At 38.7% G+C, this 23,853-nt stretch overlaps 1 protein-coding gene across 3 annotated transcripts; it reads right to left on the bottom strand.

Moving 5' to 3' along the window:
* Positions 1–322: 322 nt before the first annotated feature.
* On the bottom strand, positions 323–17,642 carry LOC136664720 (uncharacterized). Of its 3 annotated transcripts, XR_010795170.1 has the most exons (11): positions 11,598–11,694; positions 9,541–9,573; positions 9,136–9,450; positions 7,233–7,541; positions 6,840–7,115; positions 3,859–4,143; positions 3,453–3,779; positions 3,216–3,353; positions 2,912–3,085; positions 2,258–2,785; positions 323–482 (listed from the first exon to the last, which is right to left on the bottom strand). XR_010795170.1 is itself a non-coding variant. In XM_066642081.1 (10 exons), exons 3-10 carry the CDS (start codon positions 9,314–9,316, stop codon positions 2,586–2,588), a joined length of 1,890 nt encoding a protein of 629 aa, XP_066498178.1. In that variant the 5' UTR covers positions 9,317–9,450; positions 9,541–9,573; positions 17,544–17,642; the 3' UTR covers positions 867–2,585. The 3 variants fall into 3 exon arrangements, 2 of the variants coding, with proteins under 2 accessions (XP_066498178.1, XP_066498177.1); XM_066642081.1 differs by lacking the exons at positions 323–482; positions 11,598–11,694 and adding an exon at positions 17,544–17,642 and having other exon boundaries at positions 867–2,785; XM_066642080.1 differs by lacking the exon at positions 323–482 and having other exon boundaries at positions 867–2,785.
* Positions 17,643–23,853: the final 6,211 nt, after the last annotated feature.

Genomic DNA, 23,853 nt, shown 5'->3' with positions numbered 1-23,853 from the left:
CCGCTCCGGTGACTGTCTGTGAGGAGTTGGTGTGTTCTCCCCGTGTGGGTTTCCTCCAGGTGCTCCGGTTTCCTCCCACAGTCCAAAAACACACGTTGGTTGGTGGATTGGCGACTCAAAAGTGTCCGTAGGTGTGAGTGAATGTGTGTGTGTGTCTGTGTTGCCCTGTGAAGCTGGCGCCCCCTCCAGGGTGTATTCCTGCCTTGCGCCCAATGGTTCCAGGTACTGGACCCCCGCAACCCTGAATTGCGGTTTCAGATAATGAATGAATGAATAAACAAAACAATAATAAGGGTGGCGCAGCAGGTAGTGTCACAGTCACACAGCTCCAGGAACCTGGAGGTTGTGGGTTCGATTCCCGCTCTGGATGACTGTCTGTGTGGTTGGTGGATTGGCGACTCAAAAGTGTCCATATGTGTGTGTGTGTCTGTGTTGCCCTGTGAAGGACTGGATTCCAGGTAGGCTCTGGACCCACTGTGACCCTGAATTGGATAAACGGTTACAGATAATGAATGAATGAAAACAATAATAACATAATCCTCACAGTGTGCACACTTCCCCAGGTGAGAAATAAAGCTTCAGGTAGATGGTGGAGTTATTGAGCTTAATAGGTGAGAGATTTATAGGGACAGCCTCTCTAGCATTTATTTTATTCATTTTATAGCATACAATTCTATCATTGGCACCAGTACCACACAAAATGTTTTCCAGTTTTCGTACTCCCCAGTGTAGTAGAATAAGTTATAATTAATTATTTTAATTTGAATGATTCTTGGCTCAGAAACTGAATCTGTCCAAAATTCCATACAAAAAACAGCACACACACAAATAAATAACCAAAGATTAGTTTTATCAACATTGCTGTTTTATTATATGTACAGGATGAATCAAAAGTCAAAGGACACTGTTTTATTGCAGAAGCTAAAGGGAAAATGACATATCTGAATATCCCAGCTAGTAATGGGTGTGGGAGACTGGATTATGTCCAAATCATGCCCGCCATCATGAAAGTGACCATATTGGATCAGGCGAAAGTTTTTTTTAATGGGAGGTGGTACTGTATCATATCAAAAAAGACCAGAATTATCTCAGAAATCGATTGCCAGTCAGATTTGCATTGTAAATATGACCTGTGACACTGTGAGACGACCTGCAACACAATGCCTGAGTAAATGCTTCAACCAATAGCAGCCTTGTTAATAACAGTGTGGGCACAGACTGACAGACTAATGTTAAATCCCAACTAACAAGTTTAATATCTGCTGACATTACTGAAATAGCTTAAGCCCACATGAAAATTTGACAGTCATCCAACAAAATTATGTAGAATATGTCTATGTTTTCAGAGTTTTCCTGAATGGGCGACATTTACCTGCTGTGTGAACGTAGCCTTTGTGTCAGTAAGGTGGTTGAACCAAATGGAAACATGCCTGAGTTCCAAATGTTTTTGGAGTGTGTTGCAGGTGTTGGTTTGTATCTTGTGTGTTGTGTTTGTTTGTTTATTTATTTATTGTGCTTGTTGTTAAATTAATGTTACATATTCTTGTTTCTTTCGTTTTAGAAATGAATATTACATATTTATGTGATGAATCTGTTGTCACAGTAGAGTTACTTGACCTAGTCATTACTCAAACACAACTTAAATAAACACAGTCATATTTAAATTGTTTCAATGTTTCTGTCAACACTTGTAGTCCTCCTTTAGATTTTAAAATGATGGATATTATATCCGTGTCACATTTGTAAACAGCTCTGTGTCAGTCAGTAGAGGAGCCCGGGCCATGTCCCAAAGTAGTGCCATACTCCCTATATCATCACAGATAATAAAACTAATAATACAGACCACAATTAGACACTTATTCAACACGGAAACTTGAACCTTATAGCTTATTAAAAAAAAAAGAACATACAACACTATGTGAGTGCACAAACTGCTGACTTGCTAATGTTATATTTATAGAGCTAATTTTGCGGCTACTAAGCTAATGAAATGCTAATGTTGCTGCTAACCTGCTAATGTTAATGTTCTAGAGCTAATGTTGCTGCTAACTTGCTAATGTTACTGATACAGAGCTAATGTTGCTACTAAATATTCAGCCAACGCTAAATTGGCTATTTAAAGCACAGCTGAACTTTGCAGACACCGAATGTAGCATCACTTGTTTTTTGTTACTTTAAATACTCATGTTTTAGTGTATGGTATTGTTACATCTTGCAAGGTAAACATGGTTAAGAGCAGCATTTTTGTCTGTCTTACCTGTCGTCTCCTGTCACTGTTTTACACACATCTCATGTTACATCCTCTCTGTCCCCTAAAGGGGACCGTAACAGCTCTGACAAATCCAGGCCAGTAGGTGTCAGTATAATGGCTTTTTTATAACCTGAAAACTCATTGGAGATAAAGACTGGTTGATGATTTTTTAAGTTAAAATGAGATATTTAAACAGCCTGTGGAATGCACAGTGCAAACATCTACATAACATTTTAGAGACAATGTTTTACAAACTGCCTCTGATTATACGTGAATGTGCAAATTATATATATTTTTTTCAAATTTCAATAAAAGTGATGCATAATTTCCCATACTACACATTTGCATAAATCTGCTCATCCTCATAGTCATTGTCCACTACACTTTTCTCTGCCTCTTCATCTGTATCAACATCATAGTCATAGTCATCATAGTCATCCTCTTCCTGATGGACAATGCCGTCCTGATTTTCATAATCATCTTCATCATCCGTCTCATCCCATGCCTCCTCAGTCCAATATCTGTCGTTGGCATCTGGGGAATGATTTTCAAAATACAATTACTTAAAGAAGAAAGAACTTTCAGTAAAAGTGCCTGAGGTTCTTTTAATTTGAACGACAATACTGGATAGCAGAGGGAAAAGATTTTCACAGACTTCACCTGCATTGTTTTTGTTCACTGCTTTATTCACTTTGTCAGCGTTTACATTGATGTAGTTTTCTTCAGAAGCATCTGAATATTCTTCGTGGTGAAGAACCGTTTCTGCGTTTTCATAATCATCTTCATCATCTGTCTCATTGTTCCCTCCAGTTGTTCCATATGTGTTTTTGACTCCTACAGAAGATTGGGATAGGGTGGGGTGGGTTATGGTTAGTGTTATTAAAGTACTTTTTTTTGTTAATAATAAAGTTAACAGCAAAGCCCCAGAAGAATATATTATAAATTCAGAAAAGTCTGTACTTACGATGTCTGGGATCCATCTTTACATCCATCTGATGAACTTCTTGTTTTTTGCTTCTCTTTATGAAGTAAATGATGATAGGCACTAATATGAGGAACAGTCCTGCTGACACTCCTGAGGCGATGATGGGAACAGGGGATGCTGCAGGAGAAATCGCCATCAAAACTTACCCCACTTCAAATTTCTGACTTCACATTTAGGAGCATAACGAACTAATATTAGTACTTTATTAGACTTTACCTTTCACTGTGACGCTCAGTAATGGAGTGGAAGTGGAGGTAAAGGTGCGTGTAGACACGGCTACTTCATAAACACAGCTGTAGTTTCCCTGGTGGGTGAAATCTGCCTCAGGAAAGAAGAAGGAGGCTGAGTGATTCACAGCTGACTGTGTTCTGGTGATGCTGGAACCACTGAACTCCAAGTGGAAGGATCCCCCTGGATACTGTGGCTCTGTGAAGCAGATGATGGAGAAGCTGTGTCCCCTGGTCACCTCTGAGCTTTGAAGCCACCAGTGGAAGTCTCCATCAGGAGAAGAACTGAAAGAGATGTTGGGCTGCAGCAGGTTCACTGAAAAACAAGAGGGACTTGAATATGAAGCAAATGATGGCTCCGATTTGACAGGAACTACGAACAAGACCCATCTTACCCACAACAGAGAAACGGACAGAGCTGCTCTGAGGAGAGCTGAAATCTCGACTGGAGACTCTGGTCTGGTACTGGCAGTAGTAAGACCCCTCATGAGCAAAGTCCACTTTTGTTAAACTGAAGGTGACTGATGTCCCACTGGTTTCTCTAAACGACCCAGAGCTGTTTATCAGAGAGAAGGATCCACCTGTGAACTGGGTTTCTACAGAGCAGCTGATATCAACCTTCTCTCCCCATGTGACCTCTCTTGAGGGATGGAGAGAGATCCGTGGAGTTGGTAGAGTTACTGTAAAATTATAAAAGTTTTACCATGAGAAATATAAAATGCATTTATTTGTAATTATTTTGTTTAATTAAACTAAGATTAAAAACTGTTTCTAAAAAGAGATTTATTATTCAATTTATGTTCAAATTCATATACATTTCCCACTGTGTTCCATTTTTCATCCCTGAGCACTCTAGCATTTCTTTGTTTCCTCTCTGTTGCACTAAAATGCTTTTAAAGTACTTTGTAAACTTTAAAAACCAAACATTTCACATGATATAGTTTTGTATTTTACATATGTTAGTGTTATTGTTGTAGTCTTATACTGTATTTGTTATCTATTCCATTTCTTGTCAGAAATGCCATGCCATTGTAAATAAGAAGCTGTTTTAATTGTTTATGGTTAAATAATGGTTAAGGAAAGTAAAGTAAAAAAAATGTTTATTAATCTCTTCATAAAGAGAAGATTTGGCCTTCTGGTGGGAAGTAGAAAATAGAGCTACATTCTCTCCTCTAAGTCAAGCAAGTCCTTCTCACACTACAATGTAGTGGAGATGAACAGATGATTAATTTTAATAAAAGATATTATATTTTTGGGGACTTAATATGCCAAAGCTATCTTATTATGCTGAAAGACCTCTCTTAGCTCAGAGACATCCCCAAGCCACACCAAGCCATGATTGGAATCTGAGCATTAACTGGCCCCAAATTGGTGCCTGAAGGTCTGTGTCAGAGAGTCATAAAACTGACACTACAGGCCCTTTTAAGGACAGTTTTCGACACAGGGTCTTGGAGGGTCATGTAACTCTTCTCAAATGCAGAATGCAGAGAGACACACAGACTCAACTTTGATTAAAACTTCTCACACATTTTGAAAGATTGTTAAACAAAATAATCATATTCATTAGCTCCTTGGTTTACCTGATGAACAAGTTGCCTATGGGCACAACTGTTTGAAATTAATTCCATTTGGACAATCAAAATGGGTGGGAATAATTTACATGTGCTTAAAGTCAGTTTTTTTATATGAATTTATGTAGAAATTAGGTAGACACATACTCTGTGTGTTGTTTGGTTAAGAATTATGTAAAACATGGTCTGAATGATATTACTTTGTGTTAACATATTATCTTTTATAGTGCAAAGTATGGTTTTTTAAACTCTGGATAAAAAACCCAGTGGCACGAAATGACACAGACACACTTTTTGAGAAATTTTGGCGAGAGAATTTTGGTGAGTTTTTCTGAAAAACGTCTTTCTCCTGTTTCCAGCAGACAGTGCTTCTCAGATAGGGTAGTCAGAGAGCTCTCCAGCTCTGCAGACTTCTCTGCAGGCAAAGACTCTCTCATGGCTCCCCTAAACAGTCTTGGGCCCCTCAAGCGTGGTCCAGATAGAACAGAAGTTGTATTTTAATTTTATCTCTAGTAGAAAACTATAGTAAAAAGAGCTGTAGTTTATTCCAGCAAAATTCAGTGCCACCCAGGGCATGAGGAGACCTCAGACCTCTGACCCTCAAAGTGATGACAACAGCTTCCGGACCAGCGACGGACAAAACGGCCACACGCAACCTCAGGATGACCTTCTGAGATTAGGCCCAGGAGAGACCTGCATGGACGTGTCTCTCACAAGGCGGCAGATCAGTGAGGATGGAGAATCCCCACAGAGAACTTCAGAACAACACCAGCTCCGACGGAGGGGTCGGCGTGTCTCTGAAAAGGGGGAGAAAAGGAACGTCCATGGCTGCAGTGCTCTAGGAAGCCGCGCTGAAAAGCAACGCGCGCCAGCGACATACTCCCAGCTATCTCCAGGGATACGTAAGGTCACATGGTTTCATTCCTTTCATAGCTCAGGAGATTGGTGCTGAATGCTTGCTGGGATAAACAATAGACTTTCTAGAATTTAGGGTAATTATCATAGAGAAATACCCTCATATATTAATCTCCCTGCTCCCTCATGTATTGCTGTAATCCATTTCATTATATGAGCGTATAACCAATATTAATTATTTGATATTATTATTAATAAACCAGTTGTGTGATAAAACCAATCCTTGATTATTTGTTTGTGTGTACACCTTACATGTATGGAATTATTCCTTCTAGTTCAGATTCAATTTCGGAGCCTACAGAACCTACAGCGGGTCAATGAGCATAATTCATTAATAAGAATTAATTCTAGCTAATTCTGCTATATAATATGTAAAGTCATCTAACATGATGACCAACTTCTCCAAGCTAAAATTAGACAGGTAAAGACACTACATATTATTTAAAGGCTCCCAAACATGGAGCTCAACCAAATTAATTAAATAATTAATTATTAAACAATTAATAATTAATTATCATTGACTCCGCTATGTAGTGCTTATGCCACCGCAACGTGTACATAACTATTTCCACTACAACAAGTATATGTTGAAGGCATATTTAGAAATAAATTAAAGTTGTTTGCAGCTTATAAAAATCTGCTCTGCTCCATTGCTGCCAAGGAGTTCTGTAGTGAAGTGTGTGAAGAGAGCGTTTCTACCCAAATGAGGAGGCAGGTTTGTCTCCACAGCTGGTGTCTACTGCGCAGATTCTGATATCAAAATTGACAACATGGCGGACAATATGTTCACGTGTGGTAAAAATATATGTCCCCTTTAATTTAGGCTGAAGTCAAATAAACATATTACCAAACAGTTTTAAAATGTACTGAGTCATTGTATGTGCCCTTACCCACAGTAATGCTGATAGAGTTGCTCCTGGATGATGTGATAGAAGGACGTCTCCAGTAGGAATAGTCACAGCTGTACTGGCCTTGACTTGAGGAGTCCACTGTGAAACTAAATGTTGTTGAAGATTCAGCTGTTTGGGTTTTTATAGTTCTCCCATCTCTGTATAAACAGTATTCTGCAGATATGTATTCTGGGATGGGTGAAGTACATTTGATCTGAACAGTTTCTCCTGGTGAGACGGTAGAGTCTGAGGACAATACAGGGCTCTGTAAGGTGTCTGTAAAAGAAATAGTTTCATAAATGTGAGCATTTGTACAATAAAAAAGGATTGCAAGAGAAGTGACTACAGCAGCAATATCATCATTACAGAGAATGTCATACTAACTTTCTTTACCTGAGCACTCAACACTAGCGTCTTCACTGTGTCTACAGTTGTGAATGTTAAATCCTCTGTGACTGCATGATGTAATGGAGCTTTCACTTCCAGAACAACCAACATCATCCAGAACAATTGGACCACTTCCCTGACCAAAGCTTGCCTTTATAGGGGCACTGATCGCCCGGCCACATCCCATCTGTCTGCACACCACCGCCGCATCATTCATGTCCCAGCTGTCATCACACACTGTTCCCCAGTTGTCATTATGATAGATCTCCACTCTACCAGAGCAGGAACCTCCTCCATTAACCAGCCTAATATTGTCTAATTTGTCAAGAATAAAATTTAAAAAAAAATTAATAAATCATTATTTTTAAAAAAGTATTTATTTATTTATTTATTTGTTTGTTTGTTTTGCCATGCAATCAAGCATGAGCACCAGAGATTGTTTGACTGTAAACATATAGAGACAATAAAATGTCTTTATGAATGACTGTTAACATTTTGAACATGGAAACTCTTAACATGGAAATCTGCATAAAACAGTTAAGTTCTTCTTTTTCTTTTTAAGTGCTGTTTGTTTTCTAATTGAGTAGGTTGTAGAGGTATTTCATTTCTAAGAAATTGATTTTATTTTAAGGTGGCACAGTGAATAGAGCGCAACATGTGGTGTCACTGTCACACAGCTCCAGGGTCCTGGGATTGTGAGTTCAAACTAGACCCCGTGTCACTCTCCGTGAGGAGTTTCATGTGTTCTCCCCATGTCTGCATGGGTTTCCTCCCGGTGCTCTGTTTTTTTCCGACAGTCTGAACACGTTAGGTGGATTGAACGTGTGGTGCCTCGTCCAAAGTGTGTTCCTGTTTTGCACACAGTAATTCCTGACTCATCATCACCCTGAACAGAAATGGATGGATTTTTGCTGATTACTGTGCAGGGGCTGACGATTGCTTTAAAAAATTTATTTAAAAATTCTAAACTAAAAAAAAAATTTCACACTGGTATTTTTTGATTAATATATTTTGCTCTACGAAGGCCAAGTGATGGTGGTAATGATATAGACGACACAATGTGCACCCACGTATAATATTTTGAAAATATATTCAAAATGATTTTAATGCTCTTCTGACCTGTAATAGGGAGGATACTGCCTCTCTCACTGCTCTGCGGGCTGCTTGCTTCTATGGCGTTACTTTTGGGCAACAATTCTGCACATGGATATTTTTAGAGAGCAAGATTATTTCTTAAATGCACACTATATCCTGCATATCTTTTCTCTTGTCATGCTCGCTCCCTCCACACTTACAACCATTACAAAGTGCCTCAGTTTCAGCCAATCAGAAATGACAAAGGTAATTTTTGATTGGATGGCTTGACCACCAAATGCGAGGGACATACAGGCCGGAGACCAGTTAATAGGCGGATACCGGCAAGTGGGAGGTTATGGTTAGGGGGAAATCTGAAAATGTTCTCAGAATGACAACAGACGAGTACACCACAGCCAGTAATTTGATTTTATATTAATTGAATTGGCAACATTGTAGAGATTTTCTCTGTTGTTTTTGGACTTTTTACCTAGTTTTACTGAGTCAGCAACATAGCTGATGTGCTAAACATAATGTACATTGAGTAAAATAGTGCTAGCAACGACTGTTAATGGAACTGTAACTACTGTAGAAACTACTTTATTAGTAACAGAAGGTACTGTAAATGCTAACTGTTATATTCCTCTCCATGTGTTTGAGCAAGATAAAGAGAAATGTTCATAAAGAGCTGTTTTTGACCGGTGTGAATATCCTTTGGCTCCGAATTTGTCTGTGAGTGTGTTTGCGAGAGAGAAAGTGAGATGTGTGTGTGTGTGTGTGCGTATGTGTAACATGACAATTACAGTGTTTTAAAATGAAAATGACTTTGTTTTACCTAAGCACTCGACACTAGCATCTTCACTGTGACTACAGTCATGTTTGTTAAATCCATTATGACTGCATGATGTAATGGAGCTTTCACTTCCAGAACAACCAACATCATCCAGAAGAATTGGACCACTTCCCTGACCAAAGCGGGCCTCTTTAGGGGCACTGATTGCTCTCCCACATCCCATCTGTCTGCACACCACCGCCGCATCATTCACGTCCCAGCCGTCATCACACACTGTTCCCCACTCGCCGTTATGATACACCTCCACTCTTCCAGAGCAGACACCACTGCCATTGACGAGTTGTATGTTTAAGGCATCTGTCACAAATGAGAACATGAACATACTCTGACATTGATTGAGTCAACAGAACTGCAGTCTATAATTTGTACTTTTAAACAGAAACTTACCAGCAAACCAGGTCTCTCCCACAGCACTGAGTACTGAAATAAACAAGATTAGTTTAAACAGTAAAATACAAAAATTCAGTTCTGTGAGACAATAATTCACTGGTCAGTTTTCATATTGTAGATTTATATGTGAATTTTGTTCTAAAAAAATGTGATCATTTTATTTTTTCGTATGCTGATCTTATATTCACTTACAGTGTAAAGCCTAATGTTCTTTGCCACTGGTTTATCCAGTTTTCTTTAACAGTAACAATCAGGAGTTTGTCTTTTGTGTAGTGAGGATTACAAGTTTGTGGTCATATTGACCAGTGGAGGGAGAACTGCGGAGTTATATGGTCCTTTAACACTGGCATACAACAGTGCAGCGTCCTGTACATCACAAACTGATTGAATATGGGCAGACGGGAATGAGAGGGAAATGTAGTTGATGTTTCTAGATACTGCAGTAAATACATAGGAACTTTGGTTCTGCACTCTCATGATGGTAGTGTGGATCACATGGTGTGTCTGCATTGGCATAAGGTGGAATATACACTGCACACATGACCAAGTTCGTGAATTCTCTCTGCAAATAGTACAGACACATTCCCACCACACACGTGTCTGGATGTGACAAGTTACTTCTTTCACTGTGATGTGACTAGGGTTACATCTGGTGCATTCTGATTGAGCCAGGACTTTGTGAAATAAGGAATGCTGCACTCATTATATTCTCGCTGTGTCCAGAACATTTGTTTGGTTTATTATTCCCTTCCTTTCCATTCCATTCCATTCCATTCCTTTCTCCTGTTCCAAGGCTCATTCCTCACTTGGCAGGCACAGTATGGCCACCTCAGCTCTGTGAGCTTCTCCAGCCAAGAGGTAAAAAAAAAAAGCTGTTGCATAAACTGCTGATCCCCCGAGTAAGCATGAGGCTTGTTCATTAACCTGGGACTGTGCAGACCGATCGCCTCATGGTTCTGTGGGGCACATGTAGATAGTTTTTTGTCCAACTTCCTGTTGGCACCACTGGTGTGTCACATTGATACATGCTGTTATAGTCTCGCCAATGTGAGTCTTTGGAAGGTTCCAGAGGCATGGTTTAATCCTCATTGGCTAGAAGGTCAGCTGACAGTTTTGACTTTTGTTTCTTTTCATTCTAAAATGTGAAATCTCCATTATCTCTCTTAAAGGCACGATAACAATGCCATGCTGTACTGTAGAGTGAATTGTTTACTTTATTATTTTAATTATGATGTTTCATATCATGAAATACAATGAGATCTGTCAGAGATTTCATGGACTACAGATGGCTGCTGTCCATCTTGAAGGCTTTTTTTCTACTCTCCCCTCCCATATGCAACTGGCTACTCTCGCTGACCTCCAAGGTTAGGAGCAGTGCATCTCGGACAAGCTTAATGCGATAAGGCACTGTGCATTCATACTGAAAACGCTCTATAAGTAGTCATTCTTATTTAGCCAGTTTGTCAAATAACATGTTACATTCCCATAGACATACAATAAAGATGTGAAAAGACAAATTTTAACCCATAATAAAAACACACTAAAAAGCACAACCTGGCGCGACTGTGACTGGCTGCATCGATAGTGCATCTTCATTTAATCATCAATTAAAAAATAGAGAGAATATAAGAGAATATTTAAAAATATTTAAAATTACTATATAAAAGTTTTATTTATATTAAATAATACATCCTAGCATTTGAATGTAAATATTATAAAGTTCTCTCTCAGATATATTAAAAAATTATTACATGATACTATACTGTGTTCATTTATCTCAAATGTTATAAATATTTACATCATAATATTTACATAAATATTTTTCAATACAATATTGAAAAAACATAACCATAGCATTGGTATTATTTTAACTTTTCATTTCAAAGAGCCATTCAAGTGGCTTAGTCTCCAAGAAATGTTCTTTGTTGAAGGAAACAATGTACCCAGCCTTGTGAATAAATTACACATACAGCATGAACTGAGTTTAATCGGTTAATATTTCTGCTGAAAAACAATTAATTGTCAAATTTAAAGAATAAAACAAATGAATTTACCGAGAATAAAGGTGAGATGAGGTCTAATCATTTTGCTTTCATTGAATCCTTGTTAAAATGTTCAGTTTGCACCGCAGTGGGCACTGCTGCTGTGTTCAGACACTTTCACTCTGAAGTACTGATTGCAGCGTCTTACGAGTTTCTCTTCTTCTTTTGTCCCTTTTCCTGTTTTGTAAAAGTAATAACTAAAACAAATACACTATGGTATTGTTTCCAAAACAAGGATTAGGCATAGTCCAGGACTTTTGATTCATACCCTTTATTATATAGTAATACTAGGGATATTAGCCAGTACTCAAAATCCCAGTTCTGGGGGATTTATACTCATCTAGCCCACCGTTGGCATTGGACATGGTGACCATAGTTTCCTTTGCAACTGCTTCCAAGAGTCTCATTCTCTTGGTCCCTGTTTTTCTGTGGAAATGGTTAGAAGGTTATCAGTGTCAGATTCAGTTTCAGTAATTATGATCCTGTAACACTTTCTAAGGTTGGTATGGCAATATTTCTCCCACTTTTAACTATGGCTGTCTTTAAATGAACAGAGCAGCATACAAAACAAAGACATTTACTACAATCATTAATTTTATAAGCAAGATAAAGATATAATAACATGTATTTTCCTTAGTCTTTAAAAAGTAAGGTACAAATCCATTGTTTAATTGGTTTTTAATTGTTTGTGTTTGAAGTGGGGGATAAGAGACTCAAAACACTAGAAAATCAATAATGATTTCCTAAAATGTTCAAAAAAGTTGTATGTAGAGAGAGGAAGCCTCTAGAAAAGAGAAGTCAGTCTCATTTTTACTTCGTCTTTAAGATGATACCAATGCCCCACTGCATTAGCTGAGGAAGCACGCTTTAATGCTCTCTGTGTAGAGAGAACACTGGGTTTTGACCTTAATAATACGTAATACTTAAAGTTGCAGATAAATAAATGTTTCTGGTCAGAAGCATTATACGTTCTTTTATCTGAAACAAATGAGATCACCATTATATCATCAATGTAGGACCAATGTTGAACAGCTACCATTTGGAAAATATGGTAAAAATAAGGACTGTGTAAAGGAAAGCTGACAAGATGAAAGCTGAAAACAGATGAACCATGTCATTATTAAAGTCTCACATTACTGAGTTTAGAGGAAAAGCGTGGGGAAGTGTTTTAAATGGCTGTTACAAAAATAGCATGTATATATATATATATATATATATATATATATATATAAAACATCAGACAACATATACATATGACATCAGAGCCCTTTCGTAGAAATGCTTCCTCTAAAATGTGCCCTTTATATTTAATATGATTTAAAACTAACTACTGAAGCATAGAACAAAACGTTTTGGCTGAAATTAAATCCAGGACCCAACTGGTGAGATTGAACAACAACAGCACACTGTAATGCATGGTTATAGTTAGTGTAGTACTGAAACTAATTTGACTCTTAGCTGTAGAAGGCAGGTCTGTGGCATGTTGCCAACTGATTACACAAACAGAAACACTCTTAGAAAACGGGCTGTAATTATTTATTTATTGTTTTTTCTTTAAAATAGGGTCAAGTTCTACTGTAGAATAGAAGCTTTCTCATGAAATAACCTTTCTCAAGTACATGATGTACTGCAATAAGCAGCACTATCTATTCTCACTTTCTGCCTGGTGAAGATTAGTATCTCTGTGCTGTGGGTGCATGTTTGGGAAAGTGGACAGAAATTGTGCCAATGTTGAAGAGGGCTATCATTTCTGGAGTGGGGGACTCCAGTAAGGAAACTGCTCTTGTGGTCGGTCTCAAATTTTGGTTTGTTGATTCTTTCTTCATTGTCAGCTGAAATTTCCATTAAATCCAGTTGATCCTGGATCTGAGTGATCATTTTCACTCAGTGGACAGTGACAATATTTTTTTCCAGCAGATTTTTCCACTTCTGCTTCTAGAGGACTAACCTCTGCAGTGAATTTATGGCATTTTTTACTTACACAAATGTTTTCTATTAACAGCCACTGGTGTTTAGTGAATTCTGCGGGCAGATTATAATCAACTGTGAATGAGGTTAGGGCTTCCTTTTGCTCAAGCAGACTCTCCAGCATGAATTAAATTATTTTTCAGGCCGTGGACACATCTTGCTGGAAGAGTTTGGGTGGCATTCTCATCTGTATCTGCCAAGTGTGTAAGAATATATAAACAACTTGGCCGACAATTTTATTCTCCTATCACTGTAATATCTGTGATAGGATATATAATATAATAATATATATGTGTGTTCTAACAGTGTTAACTTTCAAATGAAACGTCTGGGTCATGTATTTTGGGTCATGAATGTGTTTTGATTTATGTTAAATTTTGAACGTGTCTCGGCTTTCATTGCCATTTTTGAAATATGGCATGGAGCTGGGTGTGAGATCTCACAACGCAATATTCAAGAAGCAGTGTTGTATCTGGGGGCTTCATGTGAGGCAATCCTTCACCCTCAACAACTGAGAATGGTTTGTCATTCATGACATTAGGTGTTTTCAGGGTTTTTTCACTTTTAAAACAATTGAGGCTGCAGGTGGCGGTAACATACCAATGGACAGATTTTGTGTATTCTGTTTAATGAGTGGTATTTTGTGTTTCTGAAATGGCGTATCAGAACTATACAGAGAGAGAGAGCATATTTATTAAAGATTTTTTTTTCTGCAATAAAAATCAGTTTGTGCTGGTACAAATGTTGAGAAGCTAAACAATCAAATTCCCATAAATCTGTCTAAGGAAATCACCATGTTTCACTTCTCATAAATTAAAATATTTTGTAGCTGGGCTCAGTAGCTCGAGCAGAAACTCATTATTCTGAACTAAATATGGTCAAAACTTTTTTTTTTTAAACACTACACCCTGAGTTTATATAAACACACACCCAAGCACTAGGCTCTCAGTCATTTCCTCTGGCTGTAAAAGACTTGAAGCTGCAGTTTAGTGAGAAGCAACAAAACATGAAGCAGCACATGACTCATGACCAATGGGACACATAGGGGTCCTCAGACTCCTATAAGTGTTTCATTTCTAGAAAGAAATTTAATCTAAAAAGCATTTTCACCTCTCTCTCTCTAAAATCTGATCTGAAATAACTTCAGTCTCTGTGTGAAATACTTGCTGAAGATTTACTGCCTTTTTAAAGAACAGTGAGCAAGTTTGTATTTTTGTTCATTGTGTTAAAAAAGTCTAAATCCTACTCTGCTTCATAGCTGTCAGTATGTGTTCGTGCTCAAATGACCACAGAAAGAACTCTGACATTTCTAACCTGTGCACTCTGAAGATACAGCAGCTCTCTGAAAGTTCACATTTGCCTTTATTTGCTTTGACTGAATTTACCATTGCCACCCAGTTCACATCCTGTTTGTTGTGAGTGTAACATATAGGAAATAACCTCTTAAATACCTGATCATATGATTATGTAATAACTGGAACAGGCCTAAATAGATTACTCTCTAGTGAAAAAAAGGAATAATAATAAAAAGGTTAAAACATTACACTTTTAATGATATTTACAACAAAAATAGAATAAAATACGAGAGTGAGCCACTTCCCAAAGCGAAGCACCAACATCCACAAAAAAGATGATTCAGAAGCTGATCTGGATCCTGTTTCAATCAGAGTCCACATTTAAATCCTATAGAGTAGATCTGAGACTCAATTTAATGGTGTTATAGATTTCTTTTGGAAATGTCTAAGCTCATCATTTGTTAATATCCTCAGCTGTGATTGGACAATAAACACCTGACCCTGTAAATCACTTTCACTGGACGTCAACAGTTAAGAGCTCCTTTTTCTCTTCATATTTATTGCTATGTTGGGGCTTGACCCTCTGTCATATTGTGCATAGAATCGTCATCAGTAAAGAAGCATAAACACACTGCTCATAAACACACACAAAACATGAGTCTTTATTAAAGATTATTCTTATCATCCAGGGAACTGATACAAGAGACAATTTTTATTGTGCGTTTGATGGTGTAACAAGTGTTAGAGCAGTACAGATCTGTGTCTTGTGCTGGACACTGTGTGTGTGTGTGTTTGAGATGGACAGTTGTTCATTGGTGTGTAGTTGTGAGGGGACGACCGTACACCGTGGCTCACTGGCAGTGAAACATCAGGGCAGTATCTAGAGTCCAGAGAATCGCTCACATCAGCATTATCATATACACACATACGCTTAAAAACAAAACACAGGTTTCTGAGAAGCCAGCGGGAGTTCAGAGCAAGTGGACGCTCAACTTCATGTGCAAGTCGTGTGCATAGTTGAAGTGAAATGAGGAAGTGAGACCCCAGCAGCAGTTGAGCTTATCGAAAGGTTTCAGCTCAAACTACGGCCTTGAGTTTCTCACTGAACACGGCGTAGAGGCGGAGGTATTGCAAGAAAGGTACAGTGATGGCCCCGACACTGATCTATAGCAGAAAACTGGATTAGAGTGAAACCCCACAATTCAGCTGACATTATGATTTAGTTGAATCATGATTAGCTGTAACACTTGAGCTGACAGAGAGGCAGGTTTGTGTCAATACGGAGGATCAGTTTCATGAACTGTCCACTTTAAAGGACATATTCAGTCATCTCTTTGAAAACTGCTCCATAATGAAATGGTTCTATTGTAAACAGAGTTATTCAGAGCGAACTGAATGTGCTGCACTGGGCATTGCGCAGAGTGGTGGTTAAGAACTAGACTTGGTTTCCCACAGAGTTACCACACACTGAACATTCAAACACATGAAATGTCTGTCAATACACCGCCTGGTGTCTGAGAGTTTTCAGAGAAAAACAGATCTGTCTCTTAAAATAATGACTGTTATTTTATTAGAATTCCATTTAAAGCTCTTTAGACGGTTTAATCTAACCCTGGTGTTCCACATGGGTACTGACATCACATTAGATTTATTTCCCCACTTTCACATCAACGTTTGTGCTTGTTTTGCATAATGTGGAGTCGAGTGGTGGAGCAAAAATTTAGGAGCCGTTGGGTTTGCTTCGTTAGCCTCTTTAAGCCACAAGTTTTGATAAGAATATTCTCTGAAACTCAGCACTAACAGGTGAATGTTCATTCTCCCAGCAGCACAATCTCCAGTGTCATTTCAGGGAGGTTTTGGACTGTGACCTGTTTGTACTAAACTGAATAGACAACAGTTCACTCTGGATAGTTAAATCTATTCTCTGAGATACAGGTAACAAAGAGGTGGTGAAGTTGAACAAATTCAAAAATGAGGAAAATAAATGCTGCAGATTTAAATATACGTTATTCACAGCTGTTTTAATTTGTTTCAAGTGTGAAACAGCAAATCCCGGTTTAGATTTCAGTGGTTATTTAAAAAGTGACTATGAATCGTAACAATGCACCAATGAAAAACTACTCTGAAATAGCCTGGTTACATCAACACTTCATGTCATCAGCAACTGAGCGTCAAATCAAATAAAGCCTCTCGTAGAGGAGCTTCACTGCTGCTTTTAATAATTGCCTCAGTGTCAGAACACGAGACATGTTTCTAACAGACCGTGAGAAAAAGAAACATGTACTACTCTGTCCATTTTTGGTTAACAGCTCTGTTTCAGCTTTTCTCTTTTTAGAGCACACACTTTAAATTCTTCCTCTGACTTGCGTTCTTCTCAAACCACTATTTCTCACCTCGTACCTCAGCTGTGGGTCGCTGAGCTCATTAAATGTACAGAAATGGAGGTCTGAGAGTGTCCTGAGTAAACTGCTACTGTAAAATGCTAGAAAAATACTCTGGTTCAAAAAGAAACAAACAACAATTAAATCATGCTCAATTTTTCATCAGATGCAGGCCCAGGTTCAGATAAGACAACAGTCTGGGTCTGGATAAAGCCTGAGAACATCACTGACACCATGAAAGGAAACTCTCAAACAGCCCAAACTCTGCTGCATATAACACACTCATGACATAAGGTTTTTTGAGTGAGACTCACCAACATATCGAGGCAGGCAGCTTTCAACAGTGTGATCTGGTCAGCGATGGTGAGGGTGGTGAAGCCTGGGAGCTGTTTTGCAAACTCCACTGTTTTTATGCTGCACTTTGTGGAGAGCTCACTGAACTTATCCCACAGGTCAACGTCCAGAGAGACCCTGTGGTCTGCGCTGTTGTTCTACAGAACAGAAAGACAGACTTAATGTTACAGTGTACAGACAGGATTTAGGACACGGTCCACACCATCTCCACTTTTCTCTTGTGTAAACAGAAGCACAAACAATCCTGATCTGCACAAAGTCATGAGAGTTGATTCAAAGCTGAAACTCTGTGTGACACACTCTCCATCCACTGATCAAGTGTTCAGGAGCCACACCAGAAAGTGATCTGAGATGCTTCAGTTTTTCACTGTGTAAAATTGTGTGTTTTAAAAAGGTATGAATTTTCTAATTTTATCATTTCAAGATCTGCAAAGAGTCATTGTACAATATTCAGTTATATTTCCTGGCTGCAGAAAGTTTTACTTTAATGAACTGGATCACCACTAGATGGTGTAACATACAAGTTTCTTGTGGCTCTTATTTTTTAGTTTAAGCAGCGTGTTTCTTAAAAGCATAATCATCACTGTCTGAAGACCCTTGTTTAAGCAAATTAGTAACTTTTAGGTGGGATGACAATAAAAAATCTTAACTTTGCATGAGTTAATGGAAAGTAATTTCATTTGGACCATTTCAGTTGTTACTACTGGTCCATTCAGCATCATTTAAATACACTGTTAAAGAAAAAGAAAAGTGACTGGTGACTGTTGGCAGAGCTCCCTCACCGTGGTGTAATACTGTGGTCAAGCCAACCTCCACTTAGAAAAGCTCGGTCAAATTAGCCCCCCTCTGTTTTTTTCAGAAGAAAAGCCACAAGTTGCGGACAGGAAGTGAATGTGATTTCCTGTTCATAAAATACATTTTATAAAAATAAAAATCTCTTCTAATTTAATACACAAATGTAAACAAACAAATAAATAGGATTTTCTTTGAGAAATAAATAAACATTTTTGTGAAAACTGTACGTGGGAAAAATGAAAAAAAAAAAAATAGGATTTGCTATTCTGTGGATGCGATGATGATATCAGGGCATTCTGGTGTTTCATTTCAAAATAAAGGCCCTTTAAATGATCATATTTCTATTGTTCATGTTTTATTCTAAATTGAGATTGTTATTAAAATTAAAATTGAATGCTTCAGTTTGTAAAGATTTCACATTTTCACATGTGTCAAATGTTTAATATCAAAGCATTGTAAGATGTTATCACATCTCTGAAGTTTTAATTACAAATTAGACAATTATTAAAAGGATTTTGCAAGGCAGAATGAGAGTACACCACATGAATATTTTACTCACTTAATATCAAGTCATTCTAGTTCATCATTCTGAATAGTAGCACTTCAAATGATAATATTTCAGTTATATTTGCTGTGTTTTTATTGTTTTTAAAATGAATTCTCCAGTTTGCACACTCCATTTTCACTGCAGAATTACAGCACACTGCCTGAATATGTCACTCATTTAATATCAAGACATTCTGGTGTGTCATTTCAGAATAGAAGCCCTTAATATGTTCACATTTGTAATATTTGCCTAAACCTAATTTGCCTAAATTTGCACTAATTTTGTTATTAAAAGGAATTCTCCAGGTTGCATATACCAGTTTCACTTCATAATGATAGAACCCCACCTGGATATGTCTCTCCCATAATATCAAGCCATTCTGGTGTGTACTTTCTTAATAGTAGCACTTTATATGATCACATTTCAGTTATATTCGCTCTATATTTAGACTATCATTTAAAATATCTTTGATTTTACACACACCAATTTTACTGCAGAATAATAGTACACCAACTAAATATGTCAGTCACGTGCTGTTGAGTCATTCTGGTGTGCAATTTCAGAATATTAGTATTTGAAATGATTAAATATGGATTTTAGACTTTTAATAAATATTCAAATGGAATAACATAGATTGTTGTTTTTCTTGAGTTTTAGGAACAAAAATCCCAAAACAAGGATTTTAATATAAGAACTGAATTTCTGCATTCATTCATTATCTGTAACCCTTATCCAGTTCAGGGTCGTGGTGGGTCCAGAGCCTACCTGGAATCATTGGGCGCAAAGCAGGAATACACCCTGGAGGGGGCGCCAGTCCTTCACAGGGCAACACACACACACACACACCTACCTACGGACACTTTTGAGTCACCAATCCACCTACCAACATGTGTTTTTGGACTGTGGGAGGAAACCGGAGCATCCGGAGGAAACCCATGCAGACATGGGGAGAACACACCACACTCCTGACCCTAGGTTGCTGGGATCTGAGGACAAATTTTCAAAAGATCTTTGACCTTTTGAAGTCAATCAGTGGTTCGAATTGGTTAAGGAGGTCTTTGACGATGAGAAAGGGAATGGTTTCAAGAGGAGACACATGAACTGGATGCACCAAAGTCATCAGTCCGATGGCTAAGTGTATTAGCGCCATAGATTGAATTGTGAGGCCTGCACGTGAGTACGACTGAATTTTAAGAGCACAGTCTTGGAGCTGTAGCTCACAATTTTCGTGTCGAGCAATGGCTCGAACCTGGGGGAATAAGGTGGAAGACATTAGAGAGACGTCTGATGCAGTGTCCAGCAGGGCCCTGTGCATCAACCTTCCTTCCACAATGGTGGACAAATAGAACTTACGTGCAACCCCTTTTTCAGTTAAGTGTCGCATTAACTGTTGGATGGGTGTGTCGCCTTTAATGACCAAAAGGTCATCTGGCATTAAACCCTCTCTGGCATCTAGCTGAACAACCAAGACCACACTGGAGGGTGTTTGTGAGTCACCCCCCTGCACCATTTGGTTCTCAGTGTTTGTCTGGGTCACGGGGAGATCACACTGTACACCGGAAGACTGAGCTTCGCTTGTCACCTCTCTTACATAACTCTCTACAGTTTCGGGGGTGTTAGAAAATGGCTCTGAGTTAGGTTGCACAGAGGTGATGAAGAGAACATCAGGTTTGCATTTTGTTGGGATTTTAGGAAACCTCTAAGAGCTGTCTGCTAGACAGGGTGCGAGAGCAAGCTGAGACTCCCAGCTGGTGAGTAGTGTGGGGATGGAGGTTTTGGATAAATAATCATTTAAAATTTATCTTTTCCTTCATTCCGGAGTCATTTCTAGGTCCGAAATAGGCCTGCCTGAGTCTGTTATAATACTGCTGAGGGGATTCCTGGTGTTGCTGTTTTACATTCAAGGCAGCGTCCAGTCCTGTCTGTGACAGGTAATTGGAGAATTCTTCCTCCAATGCTTGGCAAAGCACTTCATATCGCACTTTCACATAGTCTGGCTGGAGTTCAATGAAGTTACTGAAGTCTCGGCTAGAGGTCAGTTTAATTACAAAGTTTGTCATCTACTGTGATTCCGGGGAACGGTTGTAGATAGAAATCAATATCTTTCAAGTGAGAAAAGATACAATTAGAGCCATCTGGTTTGGGATTAAAGCGTGTTATATTGCATGCAATTTTGTCCAGGTCCTTGTATGAGGGACTGGGTGAGTGTAGAGGCTGTGGGGGCCAGGCACTGGTTTGCAGTGCTCTGGATCTAACAGGGTTTTGGTATGGGCGGCTTACAGGAGACACGGGGGCAGGCGCAATAACTATTGATACCAGAGGAGATGCTGCAGCAGCTCTAAAGGTTATGGTCCCTGAGTCTGGTTCCTGATCCTCACTGTCTTCTTGCTGGTCCTGTCTTTCGCTAGTGGGACTAGGTGGCACGGAGTAGGTGGCTAGGAGTGACATGTTGCAGCGTGTTCCCTTCAGCCATTTCTTGCTGAAGCTGACTTAATTCTGCCTCCACCTTTGCTTTCTGTCACCGTGACACATCAAGTTCACGTTCACTGGCCATGAGCTGTACTACAGGTAGGATTGCTATTTGACCTAATGCCTCAGTTAGGGGCTTGCCATTGAGTATGTCTGTTAAGTGGTCATCTATCCACTTGGCCACCATTCACCGTTCACAAATGGCCTGTGAGGATTTTGCACTATTTCTGTGAGTCTAGGTATCACATCACTGGTGAGGCTGGTCAGGACAGAGAATGCCTCATCCCATAAGCTATCTCCATGTACTTCCAATGGAGAAGCCCCTTCTGCCATGTTAGTGGTGCCTAACTGTGTGATGTACTTTACTTCTATTCAACCAGGATTAATCTTGTTAATCCCTTTTAAATTCACCTGAATTAAAATTCACCTGCACTGAGTACCTTTAGGAGAAATGCTATGGTCTGTATGTTGTTCAAGTTCACTTGTGAATTTCTAAAGGAAGACTCTTAGTGGTAAAGTGAGGAGGGAAAGTTGCTAATGCACAAGTGAGCAGGAAGGGAACATGTTTTTTTTATACTAAGAGAAATATTATAAAAACATAATAATCACCCTTTTAAATGTATTTTTGAACTGATATCAAGTTAAAATGACAATCTCTAATTACTGCACACTGTATGTTTTAGCTCTATCAGTTTAACTGTATTTCAAGGTCTTGTTTGCAGTTACTCAGATATGCAGGGTTTAGAGACAGCAAATCAAACCGTAATACCACGTTTGTGAATGAAAATTATCCAAGCAACTTCAATTGCGATAGCAAGAGGGCACTGAAAGGGAATCTAAATTGCAACAGCAAGCTTCAGTATTGAAGTCAAAATTAAATTGTAATACCAGACCGGGACACCAGAGGGAGTGACACGCAAATTTAAAATGCAATGGTAAACAATGAACACCAGTCAGCGCTGGTGGGGATTCAGATAATCACAGCACGAGCAAACACCAAGTAACACGAATAGGAATTTCCACAGTAGTGGCAAGTTTTAACACTGGAGGGGGCTGACAGGAAATTTTAAAATGTGAACGCAGATTTCAAACACTAAGATACACTAAAGGGATTTCAGTTGTAATGACACATTTTAAACACCAGAGGGCTGACAGACACTATAGACTGTCTCAGCGAACAACCTCAAACCACTAGGGGGTATACGGAGAATCAAAACATCAAGTGTAACACCACAAGGAGAAACACGGGAAAGTACACTCTTCAACTTGTGCTAGTTATGAAGTAGAGTTTCCCTGTAATCGCGCACTTTAACCACAAAAGAGAAATAGGCTTCCTCTGTTTTGGGGGTGTTTTGAATTTCCCCCCTCAGTTTAGCTCCGCCCCTTAAAGGGGTCAGCCGTTTTTTGAATACGAGGTCAGTTTTTAAGAGAGAGACTGGTGAGTCAACATAGACCTGCTTCACTATAGCTCATGGTCTTTCCATGGCTGTGTTCTCAGACTGAAGCGGAGATTCGCGGTTCGTCAGTAACCTCCAATTTCCCAGTGCGCTATTTGTTTTTAGCCCTGGTAGCGACCCAGTTCTGTAAACGAGCAGAGGAGATTCGGTGGTCCGTCGCCGGAGTTCGTGGCGAGGGTCGAATCGGAGCAAATTTTTACCACTGCGGGGACTCGCACGATGGGAATTTGCTGAGGCCTATTAAGCTTATGCATGCAAAATGGCGCAGAGCCACGCACTTCAAAAAGCAACAATTTTTTCTACGGTATAACAACAGCAACGGATTTATCAACAAACACAACACACAACATGAAATTGCCCAAATCAAGCTTTTGAATTTTGCATCAACCGTTATCAGCGACACAGATATAGCGAAAAGGAGTTATATGCAATGCAGTACACCCCAAGCTGAGATTTTAATTTTAGTGTATAGAGTCTGTTCATAAAAGTCTTTTTCCTGCCCCACGTTGGGCGCCAATAAATTTATATATGTAGCGTGGTAACAGTATTTTAATTATTTCTGCTTAATTGTGGTTATTAATTATAAATTATTATTACTATTATTTTTAGATAATAACAATATTAATAATTTATCAAAAATGTGGATACTATTCACACTAGAATGTGAGTTTTCAGGATCTTCAGGCTTTATGGACAAACTCTCTACACAGTGTTATTTCAAATCAAAGAACACTTTGTTGAAAAGGAATAATAATCATTTAAGAAACATAGCACAATTATCATATTCTCACAAACGGGATCAACGCAGATGAAACCCTTATGAGTCTAATAAGTGGCTACGCTATCGGGCTTGTGTGAATAATATGGTTTGCGCTAAATTAAATATAACTAATGATTAATATATACGTTTATCAAGAGACTTAATTAGATATCAGCTCTGAAAATGATATTTTTGTAGCTTACTCTTGATACAGGTATATTCAACCGATGGATCCAGTGAAT

The sequence above is a fragment of the Hoplias malabaricus genome, chromosome 13 (genome assembly GCF_029633855.1).
Source record: "Hoplias malabaricus isolate fHopMal1 chromosome 13, fHopMal1.hap1, whole genome shotgun sequence".
In the NCBI taxonomy this organism is placed as follows: domain Eukaryota; kingdom Metazoa; phylum Chordata; class Actinopteri; order Characiformes; family Erythrinidae; genus Hoplias; species Hoplias malabaricus.
Note: the sequence above shows the minus strand (reverse complement) of the source record. Positions and strands in the feature narration are given on the sequence as shown.